This window comes from Bacillus rossius, chromosome 1, assembly GCF_032445375.1.
Source record: "Bacillus rossius redtenbacheri isolate Brsri chromosome 1, Brsri_v3, whole genome shotgun sequence".
Classification (NCBI taxonomy): Eukaryota; Metazoa; Arthropoda; class Insecta; order Phasmatodea; family Bacillidae; genus Bacillus; species Bacillus rossius.
Window position 1 is genome coordinate 174,888,931 of NC_086330.1, and position 19,422 is coordinate 174,908,352.

At 37.9% G+C, this 19,422-nt stretch overlaps 1 protein-coding gene across 1 annotated transcript in view; it reads right to left on the reverse strand.

The window, feature by feature from the left end:
• Positions 1–2,743: 2,743 nt before the first annotated feature.
• Positions 2,744–19,422, reverse strand: part of LOC134529671 (inhibitory POU protein-like) — a 134,252-nt gene continuing 117,573 nt past the window's right edge. Inside the window, exon 3 of the mRNA XM_063364010.1 lies at positions 2,744–3,550. Within this exon, the coding sequence (XP_063220080.1) occupies positions 2,744–3,550 (807 nt within the window). The remainder of the gene's footprint in view (positions 3,551–19,422) is intronic.

Genomic DNA, 19,422 nt, shown 5'->3' on the forward strand with positions numbered 1-19,422 from the left:
AATCACATTATGAACCTGCAAAAAAACCAAATTATTTAAAAGATAAATAACCATTTCTTGTAAAACTCATTATAAATTATTTATCCAACCTTCTCTGTGGCAACTGTGGTCATTACATTTTAGTTTTCAGTATTTCATAAATTTTTAGTCAATCCAAGCAAGCGACAACAGTTAATTAACTTTGCAAAATGTTCTCCATCTTGCAATATTTATCTCGTAGCGCTTCCTTGCAAGCAAATTTACCTACGGTGTGAAGAAGCGGAATGACGATATGCACTACGCCTAACCTGCTTACTCAGTTTATCAGTTACGTCAAAGCGTATCTTGAGACCAGAGTCACGTTGCACATTATACAAACGTCGGTAACTCTCTGACGCACATTTCAATATTGCACTCGAAGAAACTTTAATAATCTTGAGTCGTAAGCGTTGAAAAGGAATGCACTTTTGTTTTTATGTACACAAGTCGGCAAGCGTTGAACGTCTTGATATGTACACGTCTTTTTTGTTTATTTTTCGAGCACAGGTCCCTAGTTCATAACCTATCTCGGGAATATTTTTGTTTGTATTGCACACGAATGTATATCACAATGTAAAAGTCTTGTTTTCACGACATCGCTGACTAGACAACTGACTAGAATTAGTTCTAGAGGACAGACAACCTCTTGCTGTGCGATGAATTCGGACCGCGGACGTTTGGCTGTGTACCTTTCACGCATCCTGCGTTTGCTGTCTCCAGACGTAGTTCTGAACAATCCGTTGTATTGTTTACACGTGGAAGAAAGGAATAGACGAAGAAAGAAATATTTGTTTAAATAGTGCCAAAAAAAATATATATATATATTTTCAAAAGGCAGTAAAAACCAGTTATATTAAATTGTTTAGTGAATTTTATAAATTTCAATAGTGCCTTCTTGGTGAGCCATGTTTTTTTATATCATTAACAATATATCAAATGCATATTTTTTTCTTAAAAAATACCTATAGAAAAATTCACTGCAAATAATTAAAATTATGTAACTTCTCTAACGTAGTATAAAATAGTAATTTTGCTAATGTGAAATATTAAAAATTCCTTAATATTATTATTTAAAAATTGTTGCACTAATAATCATAATCATAATCATAATGCATCATAATCAAATTAAGGCTAAATTTACCTTAAGGCGAATTATAAATTTAATAAAAGAATTTGGAATGATTTAGTAAGACAGTTTTTCGAAATTTTTCACTGTACTATAATGGTTCTACTAGGCACTATTTATACCAGAATTTTGTTGAAATGGTGAAGGACAGAGATCATTGCAGATCATTTGTATTTTGTAGAAAGCCAAGACTGACGAAAGTTTGGTTCAGAGGTTGAAAAATATTATTTGGTCAAAAAAAAACCAACTGGTTCCAAATGTTTTTTACTCGTACTATCTTAATTTGGTGTATTATTTCCATATCATATTTCCATTTTTTATCTTCGTATTTTTATTGAAAAAACGATGTTTTGCTCTAAGTATTTACCACGTTTCGTAAAAATATGTTGCAAAATTTATCCTTTTTTATTATTTGTGGATTGTACAGACCTATTTAATATATTTTTTTTTAATTGTTTCATTTACGAACTTTTTTGATTTAGAGGGAATATATGAATCTTTACTTATATCGTTTTGAACTTAAAAATAAATGACATAACAGATGAAACATACTCAGGACATTAAGAGAAGGCAGGAATTGAAATTAACGTATGTCAGGAAATGCTTCTGTTGTCCCTCTAGCAATCACTGCTAAAGCACTGGATACATGTTATGTGGAAGATCATAAAGGTGACTGTGCGCACTGTGAACGTCACACCATACGTGTGTAGTGAAAGTACACGAGTGCACTGAGACGCCCCTACGATGCCTCGCAGTATACATTTCATAACAACATGATATAAAAAACATACGGTGGTTGACATTACCTTGCCATTTTTATGTACGCACCTTTTCTCAATTTATAGATGATTGATGTGTTTTCCCACTGATAGCATGTTACGGAGTTAGGTACAGGCTTATATTGAATTCAACATAACATATATCCATTTTAATCTGTTGTTCAAGATAAAGACTACAGCGGTAAACAGAAGCTTTTCCGAATACATGTGCATTAACATTTATTTATTTTTTAGTGTACTGCGCCCCGCATCAGCAATCTTAAGATTTTCAATCAATATAATTGTACATGCTGTAAAATTTTTCTGTTGTTCTGGTGATGGCGTGGTTCTATATGAAATTCTTGTATTTACCCTTCCTTACACCCACGTGATTTTTTTTTGTGTATTTTAATTCCAGAAAATATCGTAATAGAACAACATGGGAAACTCTGGCGAATAAGCATTGGCAAAGCGCGAGACAATTTACTGCATCGCTTTCAAGATATTTTACTTTCCACGCCGCTAGATGTCACTACTGTAGGCTAGCTTCACGCGCTTAAAAACGTAGGTACACTCCACGACGCCAGGATCGCTGGCACCGCGTCTTGTCTCGCGTATTTCCTACTAGTTTCCTATATTTCCCTATTACAGTGTCGGTGTCCCAGGGTGTGCGTGTGTGCGTGTGTGCGTGTGTCTCCGCGACGCGAGAGTTCAGAACGGCTGAGGAGGACGCGAGGAGGCGAGCTGCCGTCCGCGGGCCGGGAGCAGCGCAGGTCGCTCACATGCAGTGCGCGGGCAGGGGGGTGGAGGGAGGCCCCAGCGGCCCCCCTCCAGGCACTTGTCAGTGCTGCGCCGCGAACTTCATGCGCTTCTGCTTCTGTCTCTGGTTGCAGAACCACACGCGCACCACGTTCTTCTTGAGGTCCAGCTTCTCGGCGATGGCGGCGATCTTCTCGCCCGACGGCCGCGGCTGCACCGCGAAGTACGCCTCCAGGGAGCGCTTCTCGGGCGCCGCTATGGAGGTGCGCTTGCGCTTCTTCTCGCCGGCGGGCAGCACGCTGGGCGCGTCAGGGTCGCGCCGCTTGTTCTTGGCCTGCGCCTCCGCCTCCTCCAGCCACGCCTGCAGGATGGGCTTCAGCGCGATCATGTTGTTGTGCGACAGCGTGAGCGACTCGAAGCGGCAGATGGTGGACTGGGACAGCGCCCCCACGCCGGGCAGCTTCAGGTTGGCCAGCGCCTTGCCCACGTCGGCCTGCGTCACGCCCAGCTTGATGCGCCGCTGCTTGAACCTCTCGGCGAACGCCTCCAGCTCGCGCGGGTCCGTGTCCGAGTCGGGGTGCAGCCCCGCCGCCGCCGCCGCCGCCGCCGCCGCCGCCATGGCCGGGTGGTGGTGGTGGTGAGGCGGCGGGTGGTGCGGCGGCGGCGGCAGCGCCCCGCCGTGGTGGTGGTGGTGGTGGTGGTGGTGGCCCGACATCATGGTGTTCATGGCGGCCGGGCCGTACACGGAGGGCGCGTGCAGCTGCGGGTGGTGGCCCGGGTGGCCGCCCCCGCCGCCCCCGCCGCCGCCGTCCATGGGCGTCAGCGTCGTCATGGAGGTGCTGGAGATGGGGTCGAGCATGTCGAGGCCGTCCATGCCGTGGTGGCCCATCTGCAACAGCCGCCGTGCCCTTCACACGTCTCCCTCGGTGGACACACGCCATTACATGTTTGCTTTTTAGCAAATATCCTGAATAGTAAACAAGTATTATTCTTTCAAGTTTTCAATAACGCAGGCCAACAATAGTTTTGGTGCCGGGGTATTTGGTGCTGATTTCATATGAATTTGGTGCCTTGAATTCAAATATGGCTTTAGTTTTTTCCTAGGCGGTCAAAGTTTTAAAATATAATGTTTTAGTGAAATGTACGTATTTTAGGTTAAATCCATTAAACAAATCTAAAACTTATACACGAAACTCTTGTTATTAAATTACACAAATATTATAATATTAAAAAAATATCACTATATTATACAAATATCATTAGTATATACTAATATTTAAATATACGACAGTAACAAGTCATCGATGGAACCAACTAGTCACTCAACAATTCGAAAACTTCTTTTTCGTAAACTTCTTGAAAGTATCTTGGAACAGTCCCTCTTGAAACTCCAGCAATAATCTGCAATCATGTGTGTATCCCACCTTCCTTGATAGCGGTCCCCCATATTTTTAATAACTTGACGAAATCGGTCACCTTGCTCCTCACTGCAGTCTCCTAAATATTTAGGAAAACAGTCCCGGTGGCTGTGTAAATAGTGCACCTTAATACACATGTTGCACAAAGGGAATTTGAAATTTTTAAGCATATAGTTTACCAGTTCAGGATGCTTTTCTGCTTTTCGTTGACCCTGAAAATTTCCGACAACTACAACAAAATGAAGTCCAGGGATTTTGCTAATCCTCATTCATGGTATTTACGAAGGCTTGGTTCTTAATGAATTTTCTTATTTCGGGACCGTTACATATTCCTGCTTTAATTTTTTTCTTTATTAAGTGAAGCATTTTCCTTCTATAAATGCAAAGCATGATCCGTCCTTTACTAATTGCTTCATAAGACCTAGCTATAGATACAGTGAAGGAAAGACGATTTTCTCTCGTTCAACATAGGGATCAGTAGTAACTTTTTTTTATCAAACGAACATGTCTTCTGTCTTAAAACACTCTTGCTAAACAAGTGGTGTGTTTTGTCTCTGCTATCCCAGAGGCACAAGAAACAAGGATAGTTGGTGTGGCCACTTTGCTGTTCGAGGAGAAAGTTTACCATTTTTAAGTTTTACACAAATCACACATTGCTGTTCACGATAACTTATCTTCTCAAAGACCAAATCTATGGTGCTATATATTTTTTTTTCATTGTCTTTGAGTGAGCATTGAACCATATTTGTTCCCATTGTGTAGATGAATACATTAAAGCTTCGCTTTGAGCTATCAATAAATAGGCGCCAATCATCTGGAAAATATTCATGAAGACTAATTTTTTCCAGGATTCCTCTAATATCGTGACAAAATACAAGATTTTGTACTTGAGAGCAGAATGGTAGCAGACCCTTTTCTGTTGAACGGTTAAAAGTAGTATTGGTTCCTTGTTACAATAAAAAAAATTTCTTCAACCTAGAAGCCAGTTATTCAGAAGCTTCTTTTGACAGGTTACGAACTCTGACGAGGTCATTTAACTCATCATGGTTGAAATGTTGAGGAATTGTTGACATCTCCTCATAATCACTGTTACCTTCATTAGTATCAGAAGGGTGGTTATAGAGACAACACTCGTCCTCAGAAAGCTCTGGAAGCTGATGCTTCCTCTGAGTGAGCTACCGGGCGTCTTGCACAGACTAAATAAAAATAATCCCACTTGCTACGGTTGTTTCCATTGATTCCAGTATTATTTACTAGAAGGAAATAACAGTCATGATTTTGGGTGCCCTCCAAACCATCGGTACGACGAATCTCTAACATTTAATTTCCCGCCAGTCTACTGGCGTAAATGTTCGGTAAATGTTTTACAAACCTGGTGCAGTGCCCAGGATTTACCTGACCACCGAGCTTAACTCAAAAATATCGATTATTAGCTCTCTTTACAAAGTCACTAACAGTCTTTATGTTATATTTTAATGTGTATTCTCCGTATATGTAGCAAAACACATCTAGGTGATTTACACAACTTATTATACTGGAACTCATTTTTTTTTTATCAATTTCGTTCTATCCTAATCAGCTAAATCTCACAAAATGATCTCAAATTTAGTTGAATCGTTTGAAATTAAGGATGTGATTCCCAGCCTGGGGTATTCCTGTGACGAAGTGGTTAGAGTCAAGCAGGTGGTTTTACTTCTTTTTTATACTTAGCTTAAAAAATATAGTTTATTTAAAAATAAAATTTTATAATTATATTCAGAGCCCCAAAAACAGCTAAAATCAGTTCAAAAATCCCAGGCCACATTTGTTTTGATGGCCTGTGTAATTTATATAACATTTACAGTACTTATTCTTGAAAAAGATTAAAAAATAAAAATAAAAATAATAATTAAAAAATAAATAGCACATGATATATTAACTTAAAAAAAATTAAAAATGTAATCATGACACAGATTAATTCACACTTTTCTGAAGGGAAATAATTTGTATGCTAACACCATTAATTTTAATTAAATAAATTATTTTGTGGAGAAATGCTGATTTAAAAATTTTACAAAGAACATTTTCAGGGAATCGTCATCTGTAAAAACAAACAAAATAAATAGTTCTAGTCTGTAAATAAAATGCAGTTACCCTTGCCTCTTAAAGATTCTAAATAAAACGTAACATTTATTGTATCAAATTTTGCATGAAAAATAAATACAATACCAAATGTACTCAAACAGAGGTAAAGATTGATATGTAAAAATTATATAATATTTTAGTATACCTCAAACTACACAACAAAAATAATGTAATTTTATTTTAAACTGTAAAGTTATTTCGAAGACGTGTAATGGACTTAGGCTTTAGCAAAATCATGATAAAGTAAAAAAATTTAGTCTCCCGGTGAAACATAAGATAATCCTCACTTGGAACTTTACTTTATTGTAACTCTAGTGGCACTTCTTTCATTATAATACCAGGAAGAGCTTTAAGTTTAAACAAGTAGTTAAGTAATTGTTTTGTTAAGAACTTTAAATTGGCAAGATGACCTTAGTTATTTTAATTTATTCCTTTATTTGCTAACCTACAAAAGGAAAAGTTTCAACGTGTACAAACGTACCCTGGTAGAAATTAAACTACATTTATGGATATTTCAATGAAGATTTTACCTGAAATAAACGAATAGCTGTTCGTTATTTCATACAAGTGAATCGTTGTAAAAACGATGCCATATTTTACATCCGAGTTATGTTTTTCGTTATAAACAGCGAAAATATACTCGTGGAAGATATAATTGTGTTTCTGAAGTAGCCTTAACAAGATTTAAATGTTTTAATTGACGCCATGGTTTTTCCTGTTGATTCACGTTTAAAGTAAGTGAACTTAGTGCCTGTAAATTAACGAAGATAACATATTTACAAAGATACCTGGAAAATTAGTTACTTGGGTTTTTCATAAATAAAAGGTTAAAATTTTAACAGTATAGGTCATAAAGTAAACCCGAATAATGCTATCTTTAAAATTACATTAATTGATTTATCCATGCACCAATTCTAACTGAGCCACACTATTTATAAATTTTATAGTTTTTTTCTGCTCAAACATACATTTTTGCAGAACTATTGTAGTATTAAATAAATTGGGGTAATGCGCCATGCTTCCGCAGGAGGAGCTGGAGGAGCCGACCACCATCTTAGATGAACTTCTTGACCTTCAAATGAGCCAAAAATTGCAAAAAATTCACCAAATACGCCGAAATTACCAGATTTTATGGAAAAAATAAAAAAAATAATAAAAATTTCACTACTTCGAGGCAAAAATAGTCGAATTCAAGGAAAATTTTTAAGTAAAGTCTTCAAAAATGACAATGGCTTGAAAATTAATAAAAGCTGCTTAAAGTCCTAAAAGCATGCCACCATAAGCCACTATGGTCCTGACCGTAACAATTAAGATGCCATGGCCACCATTTTGAATTATGACCTAACTGTTGCACTATCGTTACGCCCGCCATCTTGAAAACAGTATTTTTTATGCTATAAAATAGGGAAAAACTCTAAAATTTATAAAATTTAATTAATAAAATTTAAATTAAAAATTATTTAAAAGCTCCATTGCACATTTTGTTACGGTCGATATCTTCGATTTTAGAAACGTATCACATTGTGTTACGGTTGCCATCTCCGATTCTAGAAACGTTGCACATTTCGTTACACCCGCCATCTTTGTAGTATATGACATCATTGTTGCGCATTTCCTTACGGCAACCATCTTGTATTCTAGAACGTTACAATTTTCGATATGACGACCGTCTTGAAATTCCGTATTTTTGATGCTAAAATATCGGGAAAATTTGTAAAATTTAAAAAAAAAACATTAATTTATTCAAATGAAATAAAAACAATCCGCCATCTCGGATTATGACGTTATGGCTGCCACATAGAATATCCGTAAATATTTAACTAGAAAATCAGAAAAAAATTAAAAATTTATAAAAAGAAACAATTATGAGAAAAAAATTGGAAAATATTATTTAACAAACGCACATACATACATACATCATGGAGTCTTCGGTTCGAACCCTTAGAGGGAATAAAAAAAAATGACGATAGATCCTTCCTCCACGGAAGCCACCGACAAATTGACCTCCCACCACTAATTTCAAGACACACACACTTATTTATATATATATATATATATATATATATATATATATGTGTGTGTGTGTGTGTGTGTATACACACACACAGGGTGTATCAAAATTCATGTTACAACGCTTGAGGGTAGAAAGCTCTTATTATTTGCAACCATTTTTGCCAATAAACATGTTGCCGGAAACGCGTAGTTAAGCCCCTGTAGCCCCAGAAAGAGTCAGCGTAGGCAACCCGTTGTAGAGTTTTATGTTGTAGATGTGCGGGCGTTAAAGTAGAGAAATAACCTTTTGACGTGACGTCTAATAAATCGATGAACGCCGGCTGCACGCAAGAAAAAGTGTCCCGTAAAGCACATTGTCCCGTTACGCTCATTTTATATTGCTCTTTGCTAACCTGAACCACCTAGCATTGCGACCGAGTCCGTGGCGTAATTCTGTTTTCATGCATTTCAATGTAACATTTTCATTGCTCTTTGCTAACCCGTTCCTCCTAGCATTGCTGCGAGTCCGTGTCGCAAATATATTATTTTTGACTGCATCTTGGTGTTGGGTAAGCCATTTTCCTTCACATCATCCTTGAAACACTTCCATTCGTTTCCTACTTTTCCTATCATCATCCTATCCTTAACAGAATAACACAGATTGTAAGAAGTAAAATAGCAAACATGTATAAAAGTTATAGTAAAAAAAAATTGGTTGTCTGTAAAGTCGGTTAACGGACGATAGTTTAACGTGGCGTCATTACAAAACATTGATGAAATGATTGATCCAGAAGTAAAGGAAATATATTAGACCTGAGACTGAGCCGTAATAGTTTTTTGCAACCAAACCATTTAGGCATTAAAAATATTATATTCTTCGAGGAAGAAATTTTTTTAAATTGTTCTATCTTTTGTATAGTAAAATCTACCTCTGCATACTTTTATGAATAAAATTAAATCATTATTATTGAATTATCACTATTTTGTATGGATACAAGGGAGTGAAATGAAATGTAGAATTTAATTAATAAATTTACTTTTATTTGCGTACATTAATTCAAATATATTTATTACTTTTGAAATGTTGCGTGCACCTTATTTATTTTTACAAGTACAAAAAAACCGCTGCTGTCGGGATTCGAACCGATAATCTCAGAATTCTAAGTTAGTCATTCTAACAACAAGACCACGAGGCCATACTTGAAAATTGATAGCTTCAGATTATATATATATATATGTAGAGTGGTAAAGCTAATTGATCTAAGTGCCAAAATTTACGAAAATGTGTTTCATACAGCAAAATAATCTACGTGCCCGCGCCAATGTACTGCTATTGGATTTAAGTGCCAGTCGTGTTTCAAATAGTTTTTACGAGCGACAACAGATGGCACAACCTGTATGTCCGCGGGCCCTTGCAGCGCTAATTGATCTAAGTGCCACAAGCTGGAAGAACGTAGACACACTATTTTCTTTTTATGTGACGAGTATGAACGCTCAGAATGGGGGAGAAAACTGAAGTTTCAAACATTAATAAATCTCCTGCTTTAAATGGTGATGAAAGGAAGTCATACAGGTGCACATACGCAGGAAACAGGCAAATGTGTGGAGGGACATCCTGTGCTAGAAAAAAGTTCTGTAGAGGGAAAAGTTCGAAACGAATGCCAACGAATGAGGTTAGTATTCAATGTTTGTGTGTGTGATTTATTTTCATATGTTTAGTAAGCATGTTTAACCAAAAAAACTAGTCTAGTGGTACCATTCAGGGATTTTATCACACAATATATTTATTATGTTACCAGTGTTAAAATTAATATTTAGTCATTTGAAACAAGCCAAACAAGACTAATTTTTTAAAGTAAAAACAACTACTGTGAACCTAATCCATTTGGGTCAATCAAATGTATTTTGAAAACACTAATTGTTTTGATACTGCAGTAATTATTTCTACTCGTTTGTTTCAGGTGAATTGTCAATGCAAGTACAGCTGTAAGGAGATAAAGCACACGAAGATCAAACTGTACGAGTCATTCCATAATCTGAAGAATAACGAACAAGGAAGCTACCTTTTTGGACTCATCCACATTGTACCTGTGCAGAGACGTCGTCATGGCAGTTACGATGATCCCTCGGAAAGCAGAAGGCAGTGTACAGTTACCTTAACAGTTCTCGATGGAAGTGGCGATCATAAGCAGGTATGTAATAACACTTTCATGGAAATATTTGCAGTAAGTCCACAGAAAATTACTACACTTGTTAAGAAGAAAAAAGCAGGTAATACTGTCTTCAAAGATAAACGTGGCGGGGTTAAAACATTCAAGTACACTGTTCGTGACAGGGAAATGGTTAAAACCCATGTTAACAGTTTCCCGAGAGATGAAAGCCATTACAACCGTAAGAAATTAGAAAAACAGTACTTGAACCCTGAGCTGAATGTGAATAGGCTCTTTGAAGCTTTTAAAGTAAAACACTCCGAAAGTAGTGTGAATTACAAGTTTTATCGGAGTGTTTTTTTGAGAGATTTTCCCAACTTGTCGTTCAAAAGACCTCGAGTGGACACGTGTAAAAACTGTGATTTACTTCACATGAAAACAAAGAGTAGGGACACCGATGAAGTACGCCAGGCCAAAATCGATCTTCAACTACATCATAGGAAAGCAGAACAGGCATTCAAGTCTATGAAAATGATTGTACACGCAGCGCTTTACCAGACAGTGATACATGCACAATCACAATGGATTTGCAAAAGGTTTTTCCACTCGCAAAGCTGACATATACCAGCATGTACTACAGTCCCCAACTATCCTGCTACAACTTCGGAATTCACATAAATGATACTTCAGATGCAATAATGTGCGTGTGGCACGAAGGGCAATCTGGCCGAGGTGGGAACCAGATGGCATCGTGTCTGTTGCAAGCTATAAATTCTGGGCTATTTGCATCATATAAACGGCAGCTTTGCATTTGGAGTGACAACTGCGCAGGGCAGATAAAAAACAAAATGCTGCTTTTTGTGTACATTTTACTCGTTGCTTCAGGTTTTTTCGACAGCATTGAACACAAATTCCTCCTTTCTGGCCACAGTTTCTCTTCCTCGGATAGAGACTTTGCTATCATTGAGAAGCGTGCAAAGCATTGCAAAATGGAGACTGTTGAACAAGCTAAAAGTGTTATTACTTCAGCGAGACCTTACAGACCGTTCCAGGTACTCGATATGACTGACAGGTTTTTAAACTTCGATAAAGCTTCATCAAGCTATATTGATGCCTCAAAGCTAGGCATTACTCAAGTTTCGTGCCTGAAAGTGACCAAAGATAATCCAGGTAGTAATGTACAAGAGGAACAGCTTCAATGACATGCTGGAATGGGAGACATGCAGAGTGCTGAAGAAAGGAATCACTATGGGTGACATTGTGTCAGCGCAAATTGAGGGGTTACCTAATGTTAATCCACTGACTGACAACAAAAAGAACGATCTTCGTGCAATGTTGGAATTTATTGACGAAGAAAACCGGCAGTTTTACCGACAAATTTTAAGTGCCTAACTTTCGATGTCCCTCTGGACATAGAGCATTTAGAAGTACACTTCTACTGGCACATAGATCATTTCCAAAAGTACTATGTTTGCAAATTTTTCTATAAGTTTTGTGTTCAATAAAAGTAAATAATTTCTTGTCATGCACTTATACACATGTTATGTAACATTTTTATTCTTAAATATATATTATTTTCACATTATCTTCAATAATATTCTATTTTTGCCCTTTATTCAAAAACATACTTTTGGCACTTAGATCAGTTAGCTTTTCTACTCTACATATATATATTTATTTATTAATATTTATAAAAATTTTGTTCACAGTAGGGGAATAATATTATTACGATTTTATAACAAATACGCATCCCAAATACACCAAACTTATTTATAATGTGTTACAATATTTTTTAAAACATTGTGCGAAAGATCCCGGGTGTAATTTGAATTATTATGTGTAACTGTAAAACACCATTGTTGGTTGAAAACGTATTTGAATATTCAACATTACTTTTAAATAACCGTACCAATTGTGCTGAAAATCGGTGGACAATCGTTAAATTACATAATATTAATAATTAAAACGATGAAAATATGATTGAAAAGTCAAATCGATGGTTGTTCCAATCGAGTGGAAGAGAGATGCCACGCATGCGTACAATGAGCGAACAGGACACATCGGTAGTGGCACATCCGTAGTGGGATATCCGTAGTGGGACACATTTTCGTGCGTGCAGCCGGCGTTCATCGATTTATTAGACGTTGTCACGTAAAAAATCACTTCGTTAAAGTAATAAATATATTAGAATTAATGAGTGCAAATAAATGTAAATTTATCAATTAAATTGTAGATTTCATTTCACTCCTAATTTGTATCCATACAAAATAGTGATAATTCAATAGAAATGATTCAATTTTATTCATAAAATTATGCAATCATTTCATCAATGTTTTGTTATGACGTTGTCATGTTAAACTGTCGTCCGTAAACAGACTTTACAGACAACCAATTTTTTTTTAATCTTGGCACAGATTATAATTACAATCTGAAATCAATCACAGCTTCTGCTTTGTTTCACAACATTGAAATTGTTGCATACGTTTTAACAACGTGACAGCCTAAAGCAACGGCTGAAAAACACGCCCACCTTGAGCGACACAAAGGTGGCAACGGCGAATCATGTTTTCACGGATACGCTGGAGCATGTGTGGAGTCGACCTTATGATTTCGAACGCTTCAATGATTCGCTGTGCAAGCTCTTCTAACGTTTCTACTAGTGTAGCGTAGATAAGCCCTTTTAGGTAACCCCACAGAAAGAAATCCAACGGGGTTTGGTCCGGTGACCTTGGCGGCCATGCGACAGGGCCCGCTCGTCCAATCCATCGGTTTGGAAATGTTTGGTTTAAATACTCTCGCACTTGCAGGGGAAAATGAGGTGGTGCCCCGTCATGTTGGTACCGCATCACACTTCGGACATGCAATGGAACCTCTTCAAGAATACCTGGTAGTTCGTTCTAAAGAAGTGGAGGTATCCGGCGCCGGTAAGTCGTGGCGGAAGAAAGAAAGGCCCGATGAGTACGCCGCCAACAATACCGGCCCACACATTAACTGAAAAACGTTCCTGGCGAGCTGTAACACACGTTGCATGCGGATTGACATCATTCCAAACATGACTGTTGTGCGAATTGAGAATAGCGTCTTGAATGGACTTGGCTTCATCGCTGAATAAAACCGCTAACTCGGGGTTCCTCAATACTCTTCGAACGTACCAACGAGAAAAGGTCATGCGAAGAGGATAGTCCGCCGGACCCATGTGTTGCACTTTTTGAAGGTGGTACGGGTACAAGAGTTGCTCATGAAGAACTCGCCAATCAGCCATTTTGTCAGCGTCCATATCGGAACCTTCTGCCCTTATGCTTGTATCTGGACTCTCCTCAAATCTCTGAAGTACATCTTCTTCAAAACTGGGAGTACAAACACTGCGTGGAGCACCAGCATTTGGTCTTATGACGGCACATGTACCAGTATCACACATTCACTGAGTAAGTATTGCAAACATGGTGTGAGCTGGAATCCTACGACCCGGATATCGTTCTTCGTACAGACGACGGGCGGCTCGTACATTTTGTCTAGCTTCCCCGTAAACAAGCAGCATGTCCGCGTACTCACTAAACGTGTACTTCATTGAGCTCCACTAAAACGTAGCCCTTTTCAGAACCACAGCGAAATAAATGACACCACGAGTTTGCTTGTACGACAGAACAGTCAACGACAGACCACCAGTGATATCAAAACACACTGCGACACTGCGATGTCACGCTGCGCAGTGCTATGGCAAGGCACGACCGGAAAAAAAGAGGTGAGGGCGCCACGAACGGAAGTAAAAAGGGGCGGGGCCCAGCATTCGACATCGTACAGTCCTCTCGAGCGCTGCCCGGCGTCGTAAACACGTAATTCAACACAGCATCGTCTGTCTCGCACAAAGCCCAACGGGTTGCCTACGCTGACTCTTTCTGGGGCTACAGGGTCTTAACTACGCGTTTCCGGCAACATGTTTATTGGCAAAATTGGTTGCAAATAATAAGAGCTTTCTACCCTCAAGCGTTGTAACATGAATTTTGATACACCCTATATGTATATATATATATATATGTATATATATATATATATATATATATAGCCTCTTACGTCAAATAACCCAATTGTTTTCGTCTGCTAGATTGCACTGCCACCATGTTAGTTAAATTTTTACTCACTAGAGTGCAGTTATCATTTATTATTACTATGTCGCCCACTATCTTAAAATTTGGATGCCATCTTGGAAATTCGTAATTATTTAGCTATAATTCGGGAAAAATTCCAAAATTCATTAATAAAATCTGCAATTAATATACTGCTGTATTAGATCGATTCCTGTACTTTGTTCGATACTTGATCGATGGAATAATTATTAATTTTATATAAAAAAGGTTTTTTTTAATAAAATACAGTTAACAGTCCTAAATGAGGCTTAAATTCTTCTACCAGCCACTAGTAAGCATATTATGACATATTGACCCTCATCTTAAATATAAGAAATAATTAACATATAAATTTGAAAAAAAATTTCAAAAAATAATTAAAACACTCACTCGTTAATTTACTGTTAGATCCTCAGTGTCTATCCTTGTTCAATAAACATTTTTTTATTAAATATTACACGAATTTAACATAAAAGTGTAAGGTACGAAAAAACCTAACTTTTTTACAAATACAAGTCATTACAAAATTTCTACTTTACTTCAAGAATAACTGCAAATTTTAGTGATTTAATAACAAGAAGCCCCGCATAAGCTTAAAATGACTAATTCCTAACTCCAATCGGTATACTGAAGACAGAAAGCAGCCAGTTGCTTTGCCTACATGGTCTTCTTCCCGACATAGTTTATAGATATTATGTTTAATATACTGCCTCAAATCGTCGGAATTGTAAATGGGAGTATTCATTGTTTTGAATGCTCACGTATTCAATTTGTTCTCAAACGGATAAGGTTTGCCATATACAAAGTCTACCCAAAAAATTATATTTTTAAGTTTCGCATGTAGAAAAATTCATCAGTAAGATGATTAATAATGTTCTGCCTGATATCGTCAAGAAAAGTAAAAATGTCTTTCGACACACTAAACGTATTTATATAATAGTAGACATATAACGTTCAACGAAATGCAGATTTCACAAAGTGAAACCGGTTATCATTAACCTGTAATGCACCGAGCACAGTATTAGGTTTAGGTTCATGTCCAGGCGTCATTGAATTCTGTTGCTGAACATCTTTTTTTTCTGTTTGTACGCATACGAGACTCAAAAATAAAGATAGGAGTCGAATTGTCTGCAGGTAGTTAAACAGTAGGCACACAGACTTCACCTCTGCATGAGCCTACTGTTGAACTACCTGCAGAAATTTCGACTCCTCGCTTTAGATTGGGGACTCGTGAGCGTACAGGTAAAAAAAACCCAGATGAGCAGCAACTGATTGGTATGACATCTGGACATTAATTTAAACCTGACTGTGATCAGTGCATTACAGGTGAATGATAATGGCTTCTACTTGGCACAGTCTGCATTTCGTAGAACATTGAACGACTACTATTATAAACACGTTTAGTGAGCCGAAGGACATTTTTACTTTTCTTCACGATATCAGGCAGAACATAATCAATCAACTTACTGATGATGTAGAAACAAAAAGATCATTAAAATATAACTTGTGTTTGGACTGTACATATGGAAAGCCATATCCGTTCGATGACAAAGTGAAGAAGTGTGCATTCAAGACATCGGCTGCAGTAATTTAGAGTTCTGCGATGTGAAGCAAACTTTTAAACACGGTATCCAGAAACTCTGTCAAGAAGAGAAGGACTATGTCAGTAAAGGTTCTGACTGGTCTCTGTCTAGTGTAAACTGTTTGGAGCTAAGAATTAGTAATTTCACGCCTATGCAGGCCCAACTGTCTAAAAGATTGTTGGCTTTAGAATGTGTTCCTGTAGTAGAATAGAAATTATGTAATAAATATTGCGTTTGTAAAAGAACTTTTTTGTAAAACATCTTTTTTTTTCTGTTTGTACGCATACGAGACTCAAAAATGAAGATAGGAGTCGAATTGTCTGCAGGTAGTTAAACAGTAGGCACACAGACTTCACCTCTGCATGAGCCTACTGTTGAACTACCTGCAGAAATTTCGACTCCTCGCTTTAGATTGGGGACTCGTGAGCGTACAGGTAAAAAAAACCCAGATGAGCAGCAACTGATTGGTATGACATCTGGACATTAATTTAAACCTGACTGTGATCAGTGCATTACAGGTGAATGATAATGGCTTCTACTTGGCACAGTCTGCATTTCGTAGAACATTGAACGACTACTATTATAAACACGTTTAGTGAGCCGAAGGACATTTGTACTTTTCTTCACAATATCAGGCAGAACATAATCAATCAACTTACTGATGATGTAGAAACAAAAAGATCATTAAAATATAACTTGTGTTTGGACTGTACATATGGAAAGCCATATCCGTTCGATGACAAAGTGAAGAAGTGTGCATTCAAGACATCGGCTGCAGTAATTTAGAGTTCTGCGATGTGAAGCAAACTTTTAAACACTGTATCCAGAAACTCTGTCAAGACGAGAAGGACTATGTCAGTAAAGGTTCTGACTGGTCTCTGTCTAGTGTAAACTGTTTGGTGCTAAGAATTAGTAATTTCACGCCTATGCAGGCCCAACTGTTTATAAGATTGTTGGCTTTAGAAAGTGTTCCTGTAGTAGAATAGAAATTATGTAATAAATATTGCGTTTGTAAAAGAACTTTTTTGTAAAACATCTTTTTTTTTCTGTTTGTACGCATACGAGACTCAAAAATGAAGATAGGAGTCGAATTGTCTGCAGGTAGTTAAACAGTAGGCACACAGACTTCACCTCTGCATGAGCCTACTGTTGAACTACCTGCAGAAATTTCGACTCCTCGCTTTAGATTGGGGACTCGTGAGCGTACAGGTAAAAAAAACCCAGATGAGCAGCAACTGATTGGCATGACATCTGGACATTTATTTAAACCTGACTGTGATCAGTGCATTACAGGTGAATGATAATGGCTTCTACTTGGCACAGTCTGCATTTCGTAGAACATTGAACGACTACTATTATAAACACGTTTAGTGAGCCGAAGGACATTTGTACTTTTCTTCACAATATCAGGCAGAACATAATCAATCAACTTACTGATGACGTAGAAACAAACAGATCATTAAAATATAACTTGTGTTTGGACTGTACATATGGAAAGCCATATCCTTTCGATGACAAAGTGAAGAAGTGTGCATTCAAGACATCGGCTGCAGTAATTTAGAGTTCTGCGATGTGAAGCAAACTTTTAAACACGGTATCCAGAAAATCTGTCAAGAAGAGAATGACTATGTCAGTAAAGGTTCTGACTGGTCTCTGTCTAGTGTAAACCGTTTGAAGCTAAGATTTAGTCATTTCACGCCTATGCAGGCCCAACTGTTTATAAGATTGTTGGCTTTAGAAAGTGTTCCTGTAGTAGAATAGAAATTATGTAATAAATATTGCGTTTGTAAAAGAACTTTTTTGTAAAACATCTTTTTTTTCTGTTTGTACGCATACGAGACTCAAAAATGAAGATAGGAGTCGAATTGTCTGCAGGTAGTTTAACAGTAGGCACACAGACTTCACCTCTGCATGAGCCTACTGTTGAACTACCTGCAGAAATTTCGACTCCTCGCTTTAGATTGAAGACTCGTGAGCGTACAGGTAAAAAAAACCCAGATGAGCAGCAACTGATTGGTATGACATCTGGACATTCATTTAAACCTGACTGTGATCTGTGCATTACAGGTGAATGATAATGGCTTCTGCTTGGCACAGTCTGCATTTCGTAGAACATTAAACGACTACTATTATAAACACGTTTAGTGAGCCGAAGGACATTTGTACTTTTCTTCACAATATCAGGCAGAACATAATCAATAAACTTACTGATGACGTAGAAACAAACAGATCATTAAAATATAACTTGTGTTTGGACTGTACATATGGAAAGCCATATCCGTTCGATGACAAAGTGAAGAAGTGTGCATTCAAGACATCGGCTGCAGTAATTTAGAGTTCTGCGATGTGAAGCAAACTTTTAAACACGGTATCCAGAAACTCTGTCAAGAAGAGAAGTACTATGTAAGTACAGGTTCTGACTGGTCTCTGTCTAGTGTAAACCGTTTGGAGCTAAGAATTAGTCATTTCACGCCTATGCAGGCCCAACTGTTTATAATATTGTTGGCTTTAGAAAGTGTTCCTGTAGTAGAATAGAAATTATGTAATAAATATTGCGTTTGTAAAAGAACTTGAGGTGTTTTATTTCTCGATCCTGTCACTTCTGTGGTATTTTTACATAAAATCATTTCTTTTGCATCGTCCAGGGATCGAACCAATGTCAGATATCGGTCCAATCAATCAGTAAATTTATTGATAATTAATTTTAAAATTTTTCGGAATTTCTAGCTAAATAATTACGAATTTCCAAGATGGCATCCAAATGTGAAGATGGCGGTTGCTTCAGTTAAAACAAATGATTACTGCGCAATAGCGTGTAACACTTAAACTAATATGATGGTAGCGCACTCTAGTACACGAATCAATATGCTGGCCTCCAGCAGACGAAAACAATATGGCAGATGTGACATCATACCAGCTGATGATATACACCTTGGTATTGGTGAGGTCGCTTCAGGAACGCGAGAGAGGACGGACGTGAGAAGAGGAGCTCCGCGCACTAGTATAGTCTGTGTACTTGTACACAGGCCAGAGGTGGTATAGAGAATATAGGCTAAGAGTGTAAGCACACAAAACGCCCGGGGCGTAGCTGCCCCTACAGCCTAGCCGCAAACCCTGATTAATTTCAGGTTTGTTGGTCAGTGGGTGCGAGTGTGTTGTAGGATGTCTACTGTACAGAGAGATAACAGTACAGAGATACAGATGGAGGGAATTAATGTGCCCTTGCCGAGTGAGGACGAGGCAGAGATGAGCAGCGATGACGGATTCATCACTGTCTCGAGCAAGAAGGTGAAAAGAGGGGAAAACCGCGACAGGCTGCGTCCCCCCCTCACCAACCCCGCCATCACGCGCCAGCACGCTGAGCGTGCGC